Genomic DNA, 19,515 nt, shown 5'->3' with positions numbered 1-19,515 from the left:
AAAGTAAAGATTATTTACAATAAAAATTGAAATTTCATACATATGAAATAAAAAAACCGAAAATAATTAAACATATAAATAAATCTTATAAGTGCATAGTGTTTTAAAAATACATTTACAGGAATAAGACAAAATACCTATTTTGCTGATTACTATGTATACACATTTACAAAGTCGCTAATGAAAGAATGTTGTCAGTGGAGTGTTAAGATTATAGGAATATAAGAAATATAAATTATTTTTACCTCCTAACGATTTGTTTACTCCATCTATTTTCTTATCTAAATGAAATATGAATATATTTACCATAGCAATTATGTATTAGGCTTGATTTGCTTCATAATCTAAAACAATAAATGTCTCAAAAAGTAATTTCATATTAGCTTATACCTAAATTATAGAAAGATTAAAGCATACCATCAGATAATTCCTCATCATCTTGTAATTTATTATCTAATGATTCCACAGATCTGTTCACTCCACTTGTTTCAGAACTAATAATGAAGCAGAATATGATTAATTTAAAAAATATAATTATATTATATAGAAAATAAAAATTTACCTGTTTTTAAAATGTTCTAATTGTACATTTGCTGACTGTAGTTGCTCTAAAAGATCTTCATTAACCCGCTGTAATTTACGTACACTATTGGTTGTAGCATCTAATTCATCTTGAGCTAAAGATAATTCTTTTTTAAGTTCATCTACTCTTCCTCTCACTCTTTTAACCTCTCCTTCGTATTGCTCCAGTCTTCGTATCGCGTGTGATAATTCTGTTGTTTTTTCACCCAAGAGTTTTTTCAATTTTGTTTGAGAATGTTTTATATCTGACAATTCCTGATAAAAAAATTAAAAAATGTAAAACAATTAATTCTTTACAGAACATAAATAAATTTCTATAAAATATAAACCTTGTTTCTATCTAAAAGCTCTTGCTGTAAGAGCTTTCCATCTGTATCTATAGTGGAAAGAGGACGAGATCGTCGTGATTCTAATCTTTCTTGTAAGTCATGCAATTCAATACGTAATTGCTTATTTTCTCTCTCTAATGAAATTTTTTCAGTCTCCAAGCGTTCACGTTTACCCCATTCTGCCGCATTTTCAGCTTGTAATTTTCCTAATTCTGTCCATAATTCAGACAATCTACGATCCATTCCTTCTTTACTTAAAGTTTCAACAACCAAATCATTGTGTGCAGTACTAAGTTCATCTTGATATCGTTCTTTTAACTCCAAGAGCTCTCTCATAGCATCAGCTCTACTTTCTTGAAGTTCAACGCACTGTTCTTGTAACTGTGTAACTTCTGCTCTCAATTTCTCTATACCTCTGTGCAATGAATTCTTTTCTCTATAAAAACAACATTAGCATTAAAAAAAAGTAATGTTCTAGATAAAAGATATTAATTATATAAAGACTTACTCTCTTTCAGCAGAAATAGTTTTGGTAGCTTCATCCAATCTAAGTTGTAACATAGAAAGTTTCTGTGCTAATATTTCTTCATTGTACATTTCTATAGAAGATTGCCGTTTCTCTGCTTTACTTTCTATTGAAGATTCTGCAACTAATTGTGCAATATCTCTGTCTAACGTACTCAAGGAACCTTCTTTGTATAATTCTACTGCATGTTTTGGAACTGCACCTTGAAGTACATATTCTTCAATGTCTCTATCTGGTAAAGCAGTATGATTACCAACATTAACGTTTGATTCTTCAAATGACCGTTGGCATGATAATGCTTCTTTCTGACTTCCTTTTTCTTGTTGTTCTACATTATTGTAAAAATCTAACAATTCGTCAATTCCAAGCGTACTTCTCAATTGTGAATCCGATTCCAGCACCGAGAATATTTGTTGATTGAACTGTCCTGCATGTTTCAAAAGTAACATATGTATTTTCTCCATTTCATTTTTCAACTGTTCATTCTTCATTTCTAATTCTTGAGATTCATGTTTATATGTATTAGCATCTTTCATAGCAATTTCTAATTTTGCTCTAAGTGCTTTGGCCTCTTCCCTTGCCATGTTTCTTTCGTTTCTAACTTTGCTCCACTTTTCACGCCAATTAGCAGTACAATCTGACCACCACCTCATAGTTTTTTCCATTTGAGCAGCTCGTGCTCTAGCTTCCTCCAATTCTCTCTGCCGTAAGGCCTAAGATTAATAAGATGAATAAAAAAATATTTCAAATATAAAATAATTCCCATCCTTTATATTAATAATGCAATAGCTAATAACAATTATTAAAAATAAAAAAATAAATAAAAATCATAATTAACAAATATGTAAAATTACCTCTTTAGTTTCCCATTCACTATCCATATAACGTGACGAAGAAGATACATTAACATCATGTTCTCTCATGTATCGTCGAGATGACGTTCCACTGGCTGTCGACTGTGCCATGACTCCAAAATCTAACCTATATTACCTTTCTAACAAAATTACAATTGAATTCTAGGAAACAATGCAAATCAATAATATTTGTGAATAGATATCACACGTTATTTATACAATCTCTTTATTACATTTTTCTCTTCATCGTATAAAAGAGATTTCCTATATGATATATTAGTATAAAAGCAATCAGTTTACGTATGTTTTATCTTTTCGCATGCACTTGCATGCAGGTGCACACACGTTGCATTCATATGTATTTATCGAAGTTAATATAATTAAGATAATATTTGTTTGTCTTCAATCAAATAGATATATTGAATATCTATAAACGATATATTACAAATATACAGAAAAAATCACTACTACGGAAAACTAAAGATTTCAATCGCACATCCGCGAATTCATAGGTTCGCTAGTGTCGTTATTTTCCGTACTCTCCTTTTTGATTAAACTTTCTCTGAAATTCTTTTAAACACTTACAATAAAATATCATTTCTATATCTTATACAAACATACAACATTGTCTTGGCTTGATAAGGTAGTGATAAATTAAAAAAAAAAATAATAACCACAATGGCAGTAAACATGTTTATCTGCCATCTATGCAAATACTATCAAACTATATGAATTTACTCGAGTGGTTTGTTATTAGCACGTGGCAATATATTGTGCTGCCATCTCTTAGGGGGATGAAAGTTCAAATTTTATTTCCTTTTTAATATATATTATTCATTTTATAAACAGATTATATTATATTAAAAAGTAAACTTCGGCGTTAATTTTCTTTGTAAATTTAGTAACTAATAGAACGATAACGATAAAAATCATAACATTTTCTTATAAAATAAATTACATATACATGATAAAATGTGAAAGTATGGAACAATTTCGATCGGAAAAAATGTTCAAAATTATTGAAATATTTTCATAATTATTGAATGTTTGTAAGAAGAAACAGTTCTCTAGTTTAATAATAGTAATGAAGGAGCTCGAGCTTTCGTCCCCTGAATTTCTTCTCCCATCCTTTCTATTCTTCATTCTTGGAAGAAATAAAAGCAGAGTTGTAAGAGTCGGATGATTAATATCCAGCCGACAGTTTGTGAAGCGGGCAGCCAATAAACGGGATAAAAATACTCGTGAAAAATAGCGCGCTCATTAGGGGTACAGTCACATCTGTGACTGCTGCCTGGAACGCGCTAGAGGAGACCAGAAAGTCGCGACGGAGAAGGCAAAACGGAGGGACAGATTTATTAAAGTAATGGTAGATTATTTTAATATTCCGATGGGAGCGCGTGCTCTCTTTCTTTCACTTTCCACCCTTCCACCTTCCTACCCTCTCTCTTTCTCTCTCTCTCTCTCTCTCTCTCTCTCTCTCGCTCTTTCTCTCTTTTTCTCTCTTTCTCTCCATTCGTTGTCTTGTGCAATTCAATAATCCTCCTTGCCCCATCTTTTCTCTTTTTTCCCTCTTCTTTTCTTTTATAACCGGAATTGAAATAGCGAAGCTTCCACTCGTTTTACATTATTAGTAATAAACTCGATGTTTTACGCGATGCAGCAGACTCTACATTTTGCCTTCTTCCTATCTTATACTTTCGAACTTGCTTTCGCATTCATGAACATTTCCGATATCACGATATCAACGATATACATACGTCATCTCACCATATTGTTATTCTTGAAAGATCCCCCTAACGAAATCTTACTGTTCTTTTTCTATAGAGAGAAATGAAAAAAAAATAAGAGAGAAAGAGAGGGGTGGGGCAAAGGAGAGAAAGAAATCTGAAAACGGTAACGCGTAATTTTGCATTCGAAATCGTACAGGTAAATTTATTTGACCATTTTTGTTTTCGAAATCTATTCGTATGATCTTGCACCGCGTATATACCCAATGTATATTACTCGATGTTCGAAATATTTTTCGTGCTCTTTTTTGTTTTTGTTTTTTTTTTATTTGTTACTCTCTCCCTATTTCTTTTTTTCTTTTTTTTTTTTTTATCGAAATTAAACGTTTCACTTTATCGTTACGTACGGCAATTAATAATAACTCACGATCGGGCATATCTTTTATAACCTTCCGGAGTATAAATTGCGAAATTCTGGAATTATCAGGCGACGGGAATGAAAGGCTATTTCCGTTGCACGGAATCGCGAGCAATATTTTACGCGGGATTGGGGTTGAACGCGGACACATCGACGTTTGATATTTTTATGCAGTGGCGCCACCGCGGTGAGATTTACGAGGCAGATATGCGATCACAAAATGTCCGACACTAAATCAAACATGTTGCATTGGAAAACATCCGAAATTATTATTGGGACTTTTATTGGTCTTCTGGAAATGAAATAAATGTATGACGTAACTTTTATAACCTTCCTATGTTCTCGATAGACATAGGTAAGTATTTTTCGATGACTTTTCAAAAGAAAAAAATATTACTTCTAAAAGATATTTGCGAGTATTTTCAATATCATCATCAGATCCTCCTTTGTTTCAATCAAACGAAGATAGAATCGGAAGTTACGTTTAAATTTCGAAAATGACAAAAATATAGAAAAGTCACGTAGTTTGGGGTAGTCCGAACGAGACAATATATCGCAGTTATTGTCCATTAGAGGAGCGCAACGTGGCCATCTACGCCACGAACTTATTTTATGATATTGCTGACTTTCTCGCTTTTCCTTCTTCTACGATCATTGTCTTAGTATCACGGATATTCACTACCCATTTCACCTACTCTAACGCATCCGATGAAGTTTCTAACAGGTTTACCAAGTGATATTATCAACGTTACTGTCTACGTTAAGACAGTAAATATATTCATCGATAAATCGATCTCTTTCGTTAATCATCGATCATTGCCTTCATTTGAATCTCGCGAAGGCACTAGTCTGAAAATTATCGTAATCGTGAAAAATGTATCATTCTAAACGGTCACATAAATCTGCTCTCGCACTATTCTACTCCTTAGCCGAGAGAAAGAGAAAGAGAAAGAGAGAGAAAGAGAGAGAGAGATAGAGAGAGTAAAAGAGAGTACGAGAGAGAGAGAGAGAGAGAGAGAGAAAGAGAGTAAAAGAGACTACGAAAAAGAGAGAGAAAGAGAGTAAAAGAGAGAGCACGAGAAAGAGAGAGATGGAGAGTGAGAGAAAGTAAGAGAGAAAGAGAGAGAGAGAGAGAGAGAGAGAGAGAGAGAGAGAGAGAGAGAGAGAGAGAGAGAGAATACCGTAAGAGACGATGGCAGAGAGGGCTGGTTAATTGGCATGACAGATAGAGGGTGCGAGAGAAGTTGTCGCTTAGTAACATTACGTCGCGATGAAAGTGATATCCAACCCCCGTACGTCGTACCTACCCCCGCTACGCTCTACCGCTCGCACACAACTCCATTCCTCCGCTGTTGGCTTCACAGATGAACGATCAGAGTAGTTTCCACGAGCATTCGATTTCTACTATCATTAGAAACGTTCCAAACAATCATTAATATTACGAGATACCCGAAAAGCTATTACCATTCATCGACCGACGTTGAGTCGGTTCGAGTGATGATACTGGTCTTTAAAAAAAGAGAAAGAACGTAATAAAAAAAATGGGCAAAAAAAAAAAAGAAAACCTGCATTTTAATAGCAAATCCTATAACACTTTATTCTATATGAATTGAATTAATATTTCCAATGAATATTATGAACGAATAAATGCATATTTTTTAAGAATGAAGAATTAGGAGAGCTAAAAAAATGATTTTCCGTTGAAGAGTCATATAGGTCGAGTAATAGACTGGCAACCAGCCGAAACTGAAAATTTACTTAAAGCGATTAGCATGGTGGCTCTTCCGAAGCATCTATCGGCGTCATATCTCTTTGTCAAGAAAGCGAGTGAGTATGTTTGCGCGGGGTCGAACGGTATACTAAGCTACAAAAGACCAACGTAGCTTTATATCCCCGAACATCGTTTACTGCTTTTCCCTTCTCTATACATCATCCGACGACTCATCTGCTGACTTGTTATTAAATTAATCCTTCGTTTAGTCAAATTGATGCATTGATATCACAGAGCACTCATAACTCACGACACCCTCTTGTTTCACGTATACACGTATACAAACATACGCAAAGAGAGAGAGAGAGAGAGAGAGAGAGAGAGAGAGAGAGAGAGAGAGAGAAACAAGTGTAGACCCTCTTGATCTAACGAGGGGCTACAAGAGCTCTCAGTGCGATCACCATTTGCGACTTCACTATTTATTAATATCTTTAGTTAACATTTTAACCAGGCACTAGGCAATCTAACGCTGACGTCATCGATTGATAAGTGACCCACCTCTTCTTACTCTTCTTCTCTGGGAAAAGCGAGAGCGTTTTGATAATAACGTCGGTTTCTCGTCATCAATAATTCAAATCCGGTTTCTCTTCGTTCGACGATCGGTGTTTAGGTGGATGGGGGAGAGACGGCATTTACTTTGTCTCCACGGGAGATCTTGTTTCGAGAAAGGCAACGCTCGAATGGGGTGACTTTAATACCCGCAAATAAAAGTGCACGTGACTCTTTTAAATAATCCTTTAGTACTTCGCCCTCCTTTTGTACTTTTCAAAGTGATTGTATCAAACAACTTAAAAGTTGTAGCCTATTTTCTTCCCTCGTTTCTCTTTTCCCACAAGATATACTTAGCAACAAATTACACGTATCTATATACCTACATACGTATATATATATATATATATATATATATATATATATATATATATATATATATATAGCTATTGTGGGTAGCAAGAATCTAATACTTTTTATATCCAAAGAAAATAGTATCGATTACGACGTGGACCTTGCTCGGGCAAAGTCATAATCCGTTGCCGTGGTCCCTCGTAAGCGCGCGAATCGCTAGCTTGCTCTTCTACGCGTATCCTTTTTGGAGTATGGCGTTACCGCAGTAGGAGAACAAGTACGTTGTAACTTGTAGGGTATTTGAGCTGTAAAAAACATGGTGCCAGAGCTCGCACTTGAGAGAGAGAACGAGAAAGAGAAAGATATAGGGAGAGAAACAGAAAGAGAGAGAAAGAGAGAGAGAGAGGGAAAGAGAGAGAAAGAGAAAGAGAGAGAGAGAATAGAAACGTGTGCCACGTCTGAGCAGAATCGAGTAGAGTAAAACGGGCGCAGGGTAGGCCATAAACAAGTGCTTACCGCAATCTAATGCGTCTGTAATTGCTCGAGCACCAGTATCTCCCCCAACGGTCCCACTTGCTCGCGCGATTTAATTACTATGTAAATGTCGCATTCCCTAACCTGTCCGTTTTCCCTCTCCATCCTCTTTCACTCTATCTCTCTCTCTCGTTCATCCTCTTTCCCTCTTCTCTCTCTCTCTTTCTCCCTCTCTTCCTCTTCTCCTCTCTTCCACTCTTCCACCTCTTGTCCCGTACACCCTTCTCCCGCTGTCGCCCGATGTCCTTAATTACTTTATACGTTATTATAGCCCACCAACTACCGCCGACCGTACTCTCACTCCATCCGGCACCCAGACATTCCACTCCATTTCGCTCGGCCATATTGTTTGCTGGCTCAAGGCGACGCCTTCGTGTCTCTACCAGCATTCACGAATATTTTCCTATTGTTTCATTTCATACAAATCGCGATCGACTAAGTAATTTGGAAGGAAGGTATGAGAATTATCGACGATCTTAATCAAAAGAGATTTTCATTGATATAGATACATATACATGATACATATGTATGAGTATGTATGTATTTAAAAATTAGAAAAGAATAGAGTATAAGAATATTTTTTCTAAATTAAAATTTTGGAAGAATTGAATTTCTTTTTTGTATTATTTATTTTAATATAAAAATATTAAAAAAGAGAAAATCACTGTTCTTTTTTTTTTGTTTGATTTTAATTCTTTTACTTATCTCCTTAGACCACTTTCATAATCATCGACTCCATGTATATACCTACATGTTTACTGCTAATCGAAACTTTATACTCCTTTATATGAACTAAATCCTGGGATCTGGCGTCGCCTAACGGATCCCGTCGTACACGCGTTTATCCTACACGTGTACCGATCCTCCATGCAATCATCCTACATGCGATGGCCCTACGCATACTGATTCCACACACGAACCAATCCTGTAAGGGATGATACTACACACTCCATGATCCTACACGCGTAAGTACTAATCCTCACAGTGACCAATCCCCCTATATACAATATAATAGTAATAGTATATACAATGTGATCTTTGCTCGCACGTATTAGATATACTTGATCGTCTTTTAAGATAAATAAAATATTTTAATGATCCTATATTATATTTAAAGAAATAACGAAAACAAAAAATAGAACAAATCGTTTTATTCATTCTCTAATTTATTAAACAAACATTGTACTCTCGCTTTCTATCGTGAAATTCAACCTTTACCTGTTGCACTGAGATGTTCTTATCAAAATATCTTGACGCATCATCTCTGTCATCCCTGATTAGAAATCTTGAGAAATGTCCACTCTGATCCGACTACATTGACATTCGCTGCCCTGTGACTATTTGCATGCAGGAATCTCTAATAATAACGATAATGAGGCTAAATTCAAACGACCTAACAAAAAATGTCCATTAAATGAAACATAAAAATCTCTTTTGCATACACATATAGCCAATAGTTCTCCAACAAACAATTTCGACTAATGAAAACCGTCCTAGGACTCTAATCGGGCTCGTTCCAATTTATTAATTATCGAATAATCGATTTTAACATTAGCTGGCGTACCGCATAATCGATGTTCGATTATACGGCACATAAATTCGTACGAATTAATTCAATGACCGTTGATAAAGCATAATTATCAGAAAGGGAGGTCCATCGTGCGTTAGACCGAATAAAAGCATACAACCACTTTCTCTCTCTCTCTCTCTCTCTCTCTCTCTCTCTCTCTCTCTCTATCTATCTATCTATCTATCTATCTATTTCTATCTCTCTTCTTTCATTATTAATCCAATTTGTTATTAACTTTTAAGAACTTATTTCATGAATAGATATTAAAAGAGTTATTTTTTAATCTTTGAACGATCATATTAATCTTTTTATTTCTTACATCTCATAATTTTATATTTCATTATAATGTCTCATAATCTTACATTTCTTGTTTTTATTTTAAATATCTCATTTTTAAATAACATGCGTTTATAATATTATAATGTGTCGAGTTTTACTAATTCTACTTATGTATGAATATATTAAACATTATATTCTTTTAGATCTTTTTTCGCGTAACGAGTAAGCTCACGCAAATTCACGTATGTAAGTACTGAACTACACGTATACATCGTTGTTCTTTCTTTCACGACAAGACAATGGCGATTCCAAGGTCTGTTTTCTTTTTTTTTTTTTTCTTATCTGTTAAACAAGTGCTCGCGGAGAAAAGATAAAGAGAAAGAGAAAGAAAGGTGGGTTTACCTATACACCGACGCACGACGGAGAAAACAATTTCATTTCATTCGTGCGGTTTCCACGCTCTCCGTCTTCGATTCACCATCTCTCTCGGTCTTTCAACAGTATAAATGGCCTTGCTGTCCACAGGAGTCCGATAATGTGGCGACCGAGAGGGTCGTAGAAGGGCTTTGGCCAGTTTGTCAGCCACCGATGTACCTAAGAGGGTCTCCCTCTCCTCCCACGTCGATTTGTCTTGTACCGCAATGGATAAACTTCACGCAATCTGCCAGCAACATTTCTCAAAAAGAAAATTCGTACGACGTCTTGTACGTACGCACGTTTATATAAGTATGCCCCTTTAAACATTTGCAAATCGAATTCTCCATTTCTCAAGATCGATCGAGCTACCAGAGAGAAAAGAGAGGGTTGGTTATCGTCCTTCGCCTACCACCGAAACTCCTTTCAACGTAGAAGTGGATCGTTTGTCAGAGTCAACGTTACCTTCGATTTCGATTAATTCGTCGTTTGGCCAATCGCACGTTGCTCGAGCCTACGAACTTCTTCATAGTCTGCCAGTAGAAAATATGTGAAGTTCGTGAAAAATTTCAAAAAAAAGGAAAAGTATTAAAGTATAAAGTAAATTTCTATTATCAATCTTTGAAACATATAAAAAGCTTGAATCGTCGACTGATTTCCATTGAAACTTATATCTTCGATATATAAGATAAAACGAATTTTTTTTTTATATAACCGCTATTATTTTCCTGGCGAACTATTGTCTGTTGCGTAAAATGGATCAAAAAGCAACGTTGGAATCTGCTACACGGCAAACTTTCTCCCGTTTCGGAAGATATTCGCTCACGTTAACGGAAAAACAAAGGATAATGTAATGGAAAAAGATAATAACGAGCCAAGTTCGAGCGCGAAGAGAGTTTATGGGGAGCTCCCGAAGAAATCAAATTCATTTGCCGGAGAAACGGTTGGTTGGCCGTTTGCCCTAACATACAGGCACTCTCACCCCAACTCCGTTTGCCTTTTAGTCACCCGGGGAATGTCTACTAAAAGCTCTCAAACTTTCCGCGAACACAGCGTCGGGGAGGTCATCTCCGATCTTCCCTTGTTAGCGTTTTATAAGTCGTGTTACTCGTGCGCGTTCGGTAAAAGGCGCATTATATCTTCCGGACATCTCGTATCTACCTAATTCTCCACGAATATTCAAGATAAATGCATTCTAGGAAAGCACGGAAATAATCTTATTACAATTCTCTTTGGCTTTTAACTCATACTCGAGCAGTATATCTCTATCGATATTGATTTACACTGATCTTATCGATAGAAATTTTTTTTAAAGAACACGATCTTCACTTTAAATGTTCCAAAAAAGTAATTTTTTCAAATCTACGTACAATAGAGACACGTTTACTATTAATGATATATCAAACGTAAAAATGTGATCTTGTAAAGAAAAAAAAAAATAAAGAAAAAAAGAAAAAAAAACAATAAAAGAAAAAATATCTATATATTTTTCCCTTTTAATTAAATCACCAGAGAGATAGAAATTTGGACAAATTTCAAGTGATGTACAAGCGATGTACGATGTACAGAAATGTAACAGTTTGTAAAAGTATACGTTCGAATCGGACTCGTGATCTCAAAGTCGGTAGGTAGATCGAATCGACGGTAAAGCCGACGAGCCGCGATAAATCCATGAGTGGGAAAGGAAGGGGAGGCGGGTAGAGAAAGCTTGGATCGGTATTCAAAACGTTTACGATAAATTTTGATAACCGGTGGGCGCGTGACGAACGCGTCTCTGAGATTTCCATCGGGCTTCGATGTACGGTGGAAAAAAGTAAAAGTGTATTGGCTACGATCCGCCCCCTAAACTCGAGACCGCGTAGAGTCTCGTCCCTTTTTCCTCCTCCTCCACATCTACCATTGTAGATATTACCACTACTACTATTCTACGTCAGCTTTACCTCTTTCAGCATCAGGAGTGCTAGCAACATCAGTTTGAAACTCAAACTATACATCGAATTCTTGCCACGTTCTAGAGGACGATTTCATTCTCCTTGAAACTACCAATAATTTCCTTCTCCTTCTTCTTATTCCTCTTTCTACAGCGTGCGAAACACAAAATCCCAGGTTTTACTTTGAATACCGCATTGATTAACTTATCTAATCTAATTTAAATGCGAACGAGAGAGATAAAGAGATAGATAGAGAAAGAGAGAGAGAGAGAGAGAGAGAGAGAGAGAGAGAGAGAAAGAGAAAAGAGGGTGCAAGACTGGTCTCACATTCGAGAGACACTTCTACCCTGAAACATAGCATTTCGTATCATGGTGTTACCAAGGGGTGGATGAAAAACGTAAGGGACCGATGGTTGGTGGGGTTGAGAGAAACAGAGTGTAAGAGAGACGGACAGTGGAAAGATCGGAAGAGTGCCGGTGGTGGAAACAACGAGTTTCAAGAGAAAAAGAGAAGGAAGAGGGTGGTTGTAGTGGTGGGAAAGGAAAAGTGGAAAGGAAGGAAAAGAGATAGAGGGAAAAGAAGAAGGGGATACTAGAAGGATAAAAGGAGAGTTTGGGAGAGAATGTATGTAAAAGAGAGAGCGAGAGAAAGAGAATGATAGAGAGAAAGAAACAGAAAGAGAAAGAGAGAGAAAGAGAGAGAAAGAGTGAGAAAGTAGGAAGGAAGGAGGGTGGAACAAGATGAAGCGATCTAGTATGGGCGGGTAGTAGAGACAGTAATACGAAGAGGGTGTACCGGCTTGAGTAAGGCGAGCTAGGGCATACAAACCGCTGTGTAACGCACCAAATTGAGTGCTGAATCCGGGATTAAATCGGCGAGAGCGAAACAAGGGTATCGAGAGGGGTAAACTGTATCCGTGAAAGCAGCGAAGATGGGGGAAAATCCGCATAGACTGTGTTTCCTTCCAAGTCCGTCCTAGCTGTTGCCCACCTACGAGATACTCCAAGATGTTACCTAGCATCGACGTGTCTTTCATTGAGAATCGAACGATCTTCGATCTTCCATCGAGATCTCGCTGATTTTCATGAACTTACAAACGAATTTCTAACTGTTCTACAATCTTCAAAAATCAAATGTTTGTACTTAAATACATGCACGTACTCATATTATAATATAAAGGTACACGCATACATACACAAACGAAGAAACGAACACAATATCTTCCTACAAGTAATTCCAACTTTTCGTTATATACATATGGTTTCTAGCTCCCAACGAAATGAGACTCCATTACAAACTTTATATCCTGTTTTCTGTTGGATCGCATTCATAAAACCATTATGACATCAGAAAGTAACTTTTTCTTGCTCTATTTTTAAGTAAAAAATGTGTGGATTTCTGCAACTTGTAATATTTATAGCTATAGACTAAATCTCTTGATAAAATTATATATGTATATATATATATATATATATATATGTATATATATATATGTATATATACATATTAATAGTACGGTCGATGTATACGTTATAACAGTTGCATAATATATTAATGATAAACATCAAGGGAGTCACTTGATATTTTCGTCGATTGCCTATAATAAAATTATTTAACGGTAATTCTCTTCGTCATGGCGTGCACCCCTTGCTTCTCGAATGAATTAATCGCACACGATTAAGCTACCGTCGGCCGAGGCGAATTCCAGCGGGAGCATTTCGAGTGCATCGGAGTGTATGATTCCGAGGTGATTTCTCACTAACGAAGCAGAGAAAAAAAGAGAGAGAGGGGGGGGAGGGAAAGAAAATACATCGTATCGGCTCCATTAAATGAGCATATGAAGATGACCTTGTGATTATAAGGAGAAGAACGGTAGGATATTATATCGAAGGAACAACAGTGGAATATATTGTACGTTCAAATGAAATTATCACCATTATCTTGTAACTATATTTAACACCGTATGAGATATCGTTGCTTATTCCCATATTTCAAAACGTTTCACTGGTATAGCTATCTACTTTTTGAATTTGCAGTGGAAAATAATTTACCAAGAGTAAAAGTGAAAGGACAAGGGGTAAGCTGTTGGTTTGATATATAGGAAGAAAATAGAGAAGGAGAAGAGGAATGTCCTAGATAGAAAGACTTTCCAATAGAGAAAAAGATGGAGCTACCATAGATAGAACCAACTAGACTGCTTCGAATGATTGTGTAGCATAGCGATTGAGGAAGAAAGGGAGAACGCATAATGGACGGAGATCAAGAACCATAATAGACCGACGGCTATACGTGGCAAGGCACCAACTGACTGACTGACTACTTATTTGTATTATAGTATTATAGAGGTGAGTTTTAGCGAGACATTGAGAGGGGAAAAGAAGGAGCCGAGGTTCTCCCCAAAAAGTATCCTAACATCTACCCTAACTCCAAGTTGAACTTATATGCGTGCCTGCGTGCGCCGAACGAAAGTCACGAACTAAACAGGGACGCCCATGCAGTTGACCTGTACCGCCTAATTTGACGCTTTAACCTATTGTTATGGGGATACGTTTCTATGGAGGCTGTGAAAAAGCACAGCACGAATGCCGTTTGTATCCTTGGTACAAAGGTAGGCAGGACTAGGTAGAGGGGATATGCTCCCTCACAATTACCGCCTGTCACTTCCTCTCTCTTCAGTTTGATACGCTAACCAGATTATTCGACACTTAGCTTTTACCTTGTCCGACGAACTATTGAAAAATTATTGAAAGCATTATAGCTTTCTGTTTTAATTTTTTTTTAATTTGATAATTTATTCAACAAATATGTATTATGATGGAATATGATCGAAAAATTATTGAAAAATCTTTTTCCATTATCCTTTCTCAACGTTTCCCTCTTTATGAGGAAAATCTCGAGCTTTCGGAAACTTTAATTCATCCAGGATTTTCTGAAAATCTATCGAGCACGGCTTACTTGACAGATAAGGAGGAGAAGGGTCGGTACGAATTGAAATCGACGGGATCGAGGCTATCGCTAATACAGAGAGATTAGACACATCTGTTAGGCCCTGGCTAGACCGCGCTCGCGCTGCGGTGACGTATTGTACGATCGAGGAATACGCCGTGAAACTTACAAAATGCCAACCGCAATAATGATGTCGGTTTTCTACGCGTATACCGCGGCCATCCATCATCAACTGGTTATTATTTAAGCCGCAACGTGACGTCATAAATATCTCGTTAGGGACAAGTCGTTGCGTTTGGGAACAATGTTGCTAGCGATGACATTGATGCATCGGACTATTCCTTTTTCTTCTACGATCCACAAGGATCGCACGGCTCATACGAAAAAAAAAAAGGAAAAAAGAAAAAAATATCATGGAAACTCTAGCCCTCCTACGGATTTGTGTGTTAGCGCTTTCAGCTCGATACCCACACTCGCTATATATTTATCGTTACCATCCAATTTTGCGAGACACTCGAGAGACCTTGTAAAAGATAGAGACGTATGCATTTCCGTTACATCCCGATTGAAGAAAAAGTTTTCCAATAATATTTCTTGAAAGTGTGAAAATGTTCAGGTGACGAATGTTAAGTGCAGACAGTTAAGTTAAAAGCGGAATTGGAGTCGAACGTGTATGTAAGTATGTATGTACATATGTATGTATGAACGTATATCAGGAACGAACCAAGTTTCTTACACTATATCCTCTGAATGGACCTATATAACGCTCGAATGCATTCTCTTCTTCCACGATGACTGATAGACCGAGAAAAGACGACGGAGAGTGACTTAAGCCCATTTGTCGGGCGGGCCCTTACGATGCCGAGCCAGCAGCTGTCTCCTGTATGATTTTTCAGGTCTGGCCTACCTTTTCATGGATCCTCCAACAAAAGCGGCTCCCGTATTTGGACAGTATTAGCGTTAAATTTGGTCAATGAAACGATTCAACAGGATAGTAAACCGTGAAGCCGACTTCTATCGTACGACGAAAATCTACTTTCGATTCGAGAATTTTTCCGTATGATGGTGAACGACTTCCGAATTCTTCTGACCTCGTTTTATTCTGGCGAAAAGTTAAGCTCGTCATTCAAGTTATCGAATAAAGGAAGTCAATCTCTAATCCTTTTTGACTTTCCTTTGTCGATTTGCAAAGAATTTTTGCCAAAATCTTATTACATCGATATATTTCAAAAAAGTATAAAAGTAATAATAAAATCGATAAGATTTACTTGGAAGATGAACGATAACAGAGAGCTAGTACGATAGAGGAATTAATTAATTCTCCCGTCCGTAAATGCGTAAACTTCCTATAATTGTGGGCAGAGTTTGAGGACAGGTGGTAGGAAAGTCTCTTCTCTCATTAGCGTGTAACATGTGCTTAACACGTACTTGGGATACCAAGTGGTCTCTAAATATGACAGACAGCACACTGTTCTAAGTATTCAAGCCTAACTACAGCAGAGAATATATTTATTATTTTTCATGTATTCGAAATGATCTATAAAATATTTCATTTTGCTAGAACTAAGCGGAAATATTAAAAATGATTGCCAATATTGATCACATCGAGTTAAAATTATCGCTCTTCTATCTACGGTTGATGCGAAGCTTAGGATTATTAGAAAGAGGGGATCTGAAAAACGAGCGTAACGCTCGTTTCGATTTCTACCCGACAGAATGGAGAGATGAACGTACAATGATATGGATTATCCACGAGCGACTGATCGGCTGCATGTCTAATATAATGTAATCATCGGCGTGTGACGATTCAAGCCGGGACCAACAACAATGCCAAAGACGAAGATGGTTGTTCGAGCGTCCCTACGAAATGACTTCTTCACTAACAGCCAATTCTTTACCTGTCGTCGCGTGACAACTCATCGTCGTTAATAAAAGGCGATGTTCCGTAAAATTAGGTCACACTTAACCACCCTATCTTAACAGAGTGACCCCATGCCCCTCCTCTTTCTTGTTTCGATTCTCGTGAAATCGAGGAAATATGTGAAACGTGAGAAATCGGATGTCTTTATCTCTTCTAATAAAAATTTTTTAACATTTTTATTTTAATTATTCTTTATAAAATCTATGAGAAAATAAAAATCTAAGTACATACATATTTGCCAACTACAAGTTCACGATAGATTTCTATCGGTGGTTTTCGAGAGAGAAATACATAAACGTATCTCATCCACGATCCTATTCACCCCGAGAAAAGTCCCTTTCTTTGCCGAGCCCTTCTTTCTTGTTTCTGCAAAATCTGCAAAACGATCTTGTTATAAGCGCAATACATCGTCACCCTCTCTGTTCGCGTTCGGGAAAATATCCGTTTGGAAGTTCGAAGAAACATATCAGGCATCGAATGGGACTGGGATCGAGTTCGGAAAAAGTTTTGCGTCTGCGGAGTTACAACGAAAGGACGGCCCTTTGGTAGGTGTTTCAAAACTTTCGATATATCTCGCTCCTCGTATACGTACGACGTGTTCATGAAACGCATAATCGTGACGAGAATAATATCTTTTGAAATTCGAAATCGAAAAGAGGGAATGGAGAAATTTCGCTTTCTTTGATCGTTTCGGATCTTCTTGGGATTTATGAATTTTACGTTAAAATAGATCTTAATGATTCCTCGAAGTTATATATATATATATATATATATATATATATATATATATGTATAAAAAAAAAGAAAAAAAAAGGAAAATATCGATCGAACAGAAAGAGAATTTATCGCGTAGAAAATTAAAAGTATATCACTATATAGCTAAAAGGTATTGAAATGTACAAGCTTCGTTTTAACGTGATCATCGAATAATACATTCGATCGCAGCTGTCCGCTTAACAATTATCGGCATTATTGTCAGCTAATCGGTAGGACGAAGCTTAGTCGTACGGCGAAGCGTGCAATTTGCACGATTTTATGGCTCATTTTGTTCCCTGCAGAATAATTTCACCCTACACCGAAAGGAAGGACGAATGAAAAGGGGGAGAAGGACAGATCGGAACATCGTTGGCTTCTACCTTCACGCTTGCTTCTTTTTTTTTTAATATATATATATATATATATATATATATATATATATATATATATATATATACATATATATATACATATATATATACATATATCTATATATATACCTTTTCTCTATTCTTTTTTTCTTTTCTTTTTTTTTCTTTATTTTTTTTTTAACGGAAAGGGAACGAGACGAGCAACGAATTTACTTTCTAATGACAGATTTGTGCCTGTATGTCGCAATTTATCCAAATCATTGATCCGACTATTTTTATTAGTTAAAAAGGAAAAAAAAATCAGATGGAATTAATTAGTATTGATGTTATCATATACTTCGTACAAAGAGATTGACAATTCGATGAACGCGATTGCGCGATTTTCAGGAAGCACGGATATGGCGGTCACGTTTCGATCAGGCATATGTACATAATTATCTCGCTCTTTCGTTTACATTGCTATTCATTTTACTACTATTGCATATTACTACTCGATACGCCGTGCGACCACGATAACGTCTGCCTACCCGTAATGATGCGCGATATAACTAGGACTTAATACTCATAGAAGCCGGGAAGCATATGGCGCTCTCTCTACACGACGCTTATCTCCGGCGGTAAATTATTAAAAATAATTCTCCGACCGTTCTCTCTCGTCGTCGAATGAAAAACGATTTTATTGCCACTTGACTAGACACACGGTTCTTTGATATTTAAAACTCGATCTCGTTTTTTGTTTTTTTACTTCTTATTTTTTCCTTTTTTCTTTTATTTCTTTTTTTTTTCTTTTTTTACAATTTTCCTTTGCAATGTTTTTACGAACGATTTGATAGTTTAAAAATGGTAGCAAAGATCCTACCGAGTAGTTCGTCATTGCATCTTTCGAGGAGGAATTTTCCACCGTAATGAAAAGAAACAAAAAAGGAAAGAAAAAAAGAAAAAAATGGAGAAAAGCAAAATTACGAGTAAAGATTCCACGGTAAGAAAAAAGTAAGAAAAGGATATGCCAGATACAAAGAGTCTTATTATACCGGCTCGTTAGATTACCTGGCGAACGGAAGGCGCCCCTTATTCACGAAATACGTATCTCTCGCCATCAGTCATCTCGTTAAAAGGGCTTAACGTCCTCGAGACGAGAAGGCGAGAATTGATATTTTCAAAGCGACGAGTGATAAATTCGTGAAAGTCTTTCATTTAAAGGCTCTGCTTAGTAGAAATATTTGTACCTCGTACCTCGATCCTTTACCGTACCATCCACCCAACTCTATACATATACGTTACCTATACAAGTACATAGACCACCCTACCAAGATCAGTAACATTTCATTTGCCAAAGGAGAGAGGGTGGTTCGTAAAAATTTACAGAACTCAAGCGGCCTGTGCTATTTCTTCCCTCGTAACGTGGGCGACTCGAACTTTTGTAAGAAAAGTCGGTAAATTTCTTTCCCGTCGAAACCGTTCCAAACGCAAGGGAATATTGGAAACGCGGTCGGCCATCGTCGTCGTAGTCGTCGTAGTCGTCGTCGTCGTCGTCGTCCTCGTCGTCGTCGTACGTAACGTACTTACGAGGAAAACGGGGAAAACGGTACAAATAACTACCGTGAAAGCTTCGCGCGACTGCTCCCTTAAATTTCGTAATCCGCGATAAATAGCATCGTATAAACAACCGTTATAACTCATCGAAGGCAAATCGAAGGCGTGAGAAAGTTCGCGACGGCGCCTGTTCCGCCCACCCTTGCCAA

At 36.9% G+C, this 19,515-nt stretch overlaps 1 protein-coding gene across 1 annotated transcript; it reads right to left on the bottom strand.

The window, feature by feature from the left end:
* Positions 1-7: 7 nt before the first annotated feature.
* Positions 8-2,953, bottom strand: LOC124424279 (coiled-coil domain-containing protein 102A). Its single transcript, XM_046963104.1, has 6 exons — positions 2,292-2,953; positions 1,420-2,150; positions 912-1,347; positions 563-837; positions 418-494; positions 8-344 (listed from the first exon to the last, which is right to left on the bottom strand). Exons 1-6 carry the CDS (start codon positions 2,400-2,402, stop codon positions 322-324), a joined length of 1,653 nt encoding a protein of 550 aa, XP_046819060.1. The 5' UTR covers positions 2,403-2,953; the 3' UTR covers positions 8-321.
* Between the last annotated feature and the right edge of the window lie 16,562 nt (positions 2,954-19,515).

Source organism: Vespa crabro, chromosome 1, assembly GCF_910589235.1.
Source record: "Vespa crabro chromosome 1, iyVesCrab1.2, whole genome shotgun sequence".
In the NCBI taxonomy this organism is placed as follows: Eukaryota; Metazoa; Arthropoda; class Insecta; order Hymenoptera; family Vespidae; genus Vespa; species Vespa crabro.
The sequence above is the reverse complement of the archived record's forward strand: the minus strand, read 5'-3'. Positions and strand labels throughout refer to the sequence as shown.

Excerpts from the sequence above, each read along its gene's own strand:
- LOC124424279 (XM_046963104.1), bottom strand. The coding sequence starts at position 2,402 with ATGGCACAGTCGACAGCCAGTGGAACGTCATCTCGACGATACATGAGA. Across the intron at positions 2,151-2,291 it reads GTGAATGGGAAACTAAAGAG|GCCTTACGGCAGAGAGAATT; the intron begins GTAATTTTACAT and ends TATTAATCTTAG. Across the intron at positions 495-562 it reads TTAGAACATTTTAAAAACAG|TTCTGAAACAAGTGGAGTGA; the intron begins GTAAATTTTTAT and ends CTTCATTATTAG.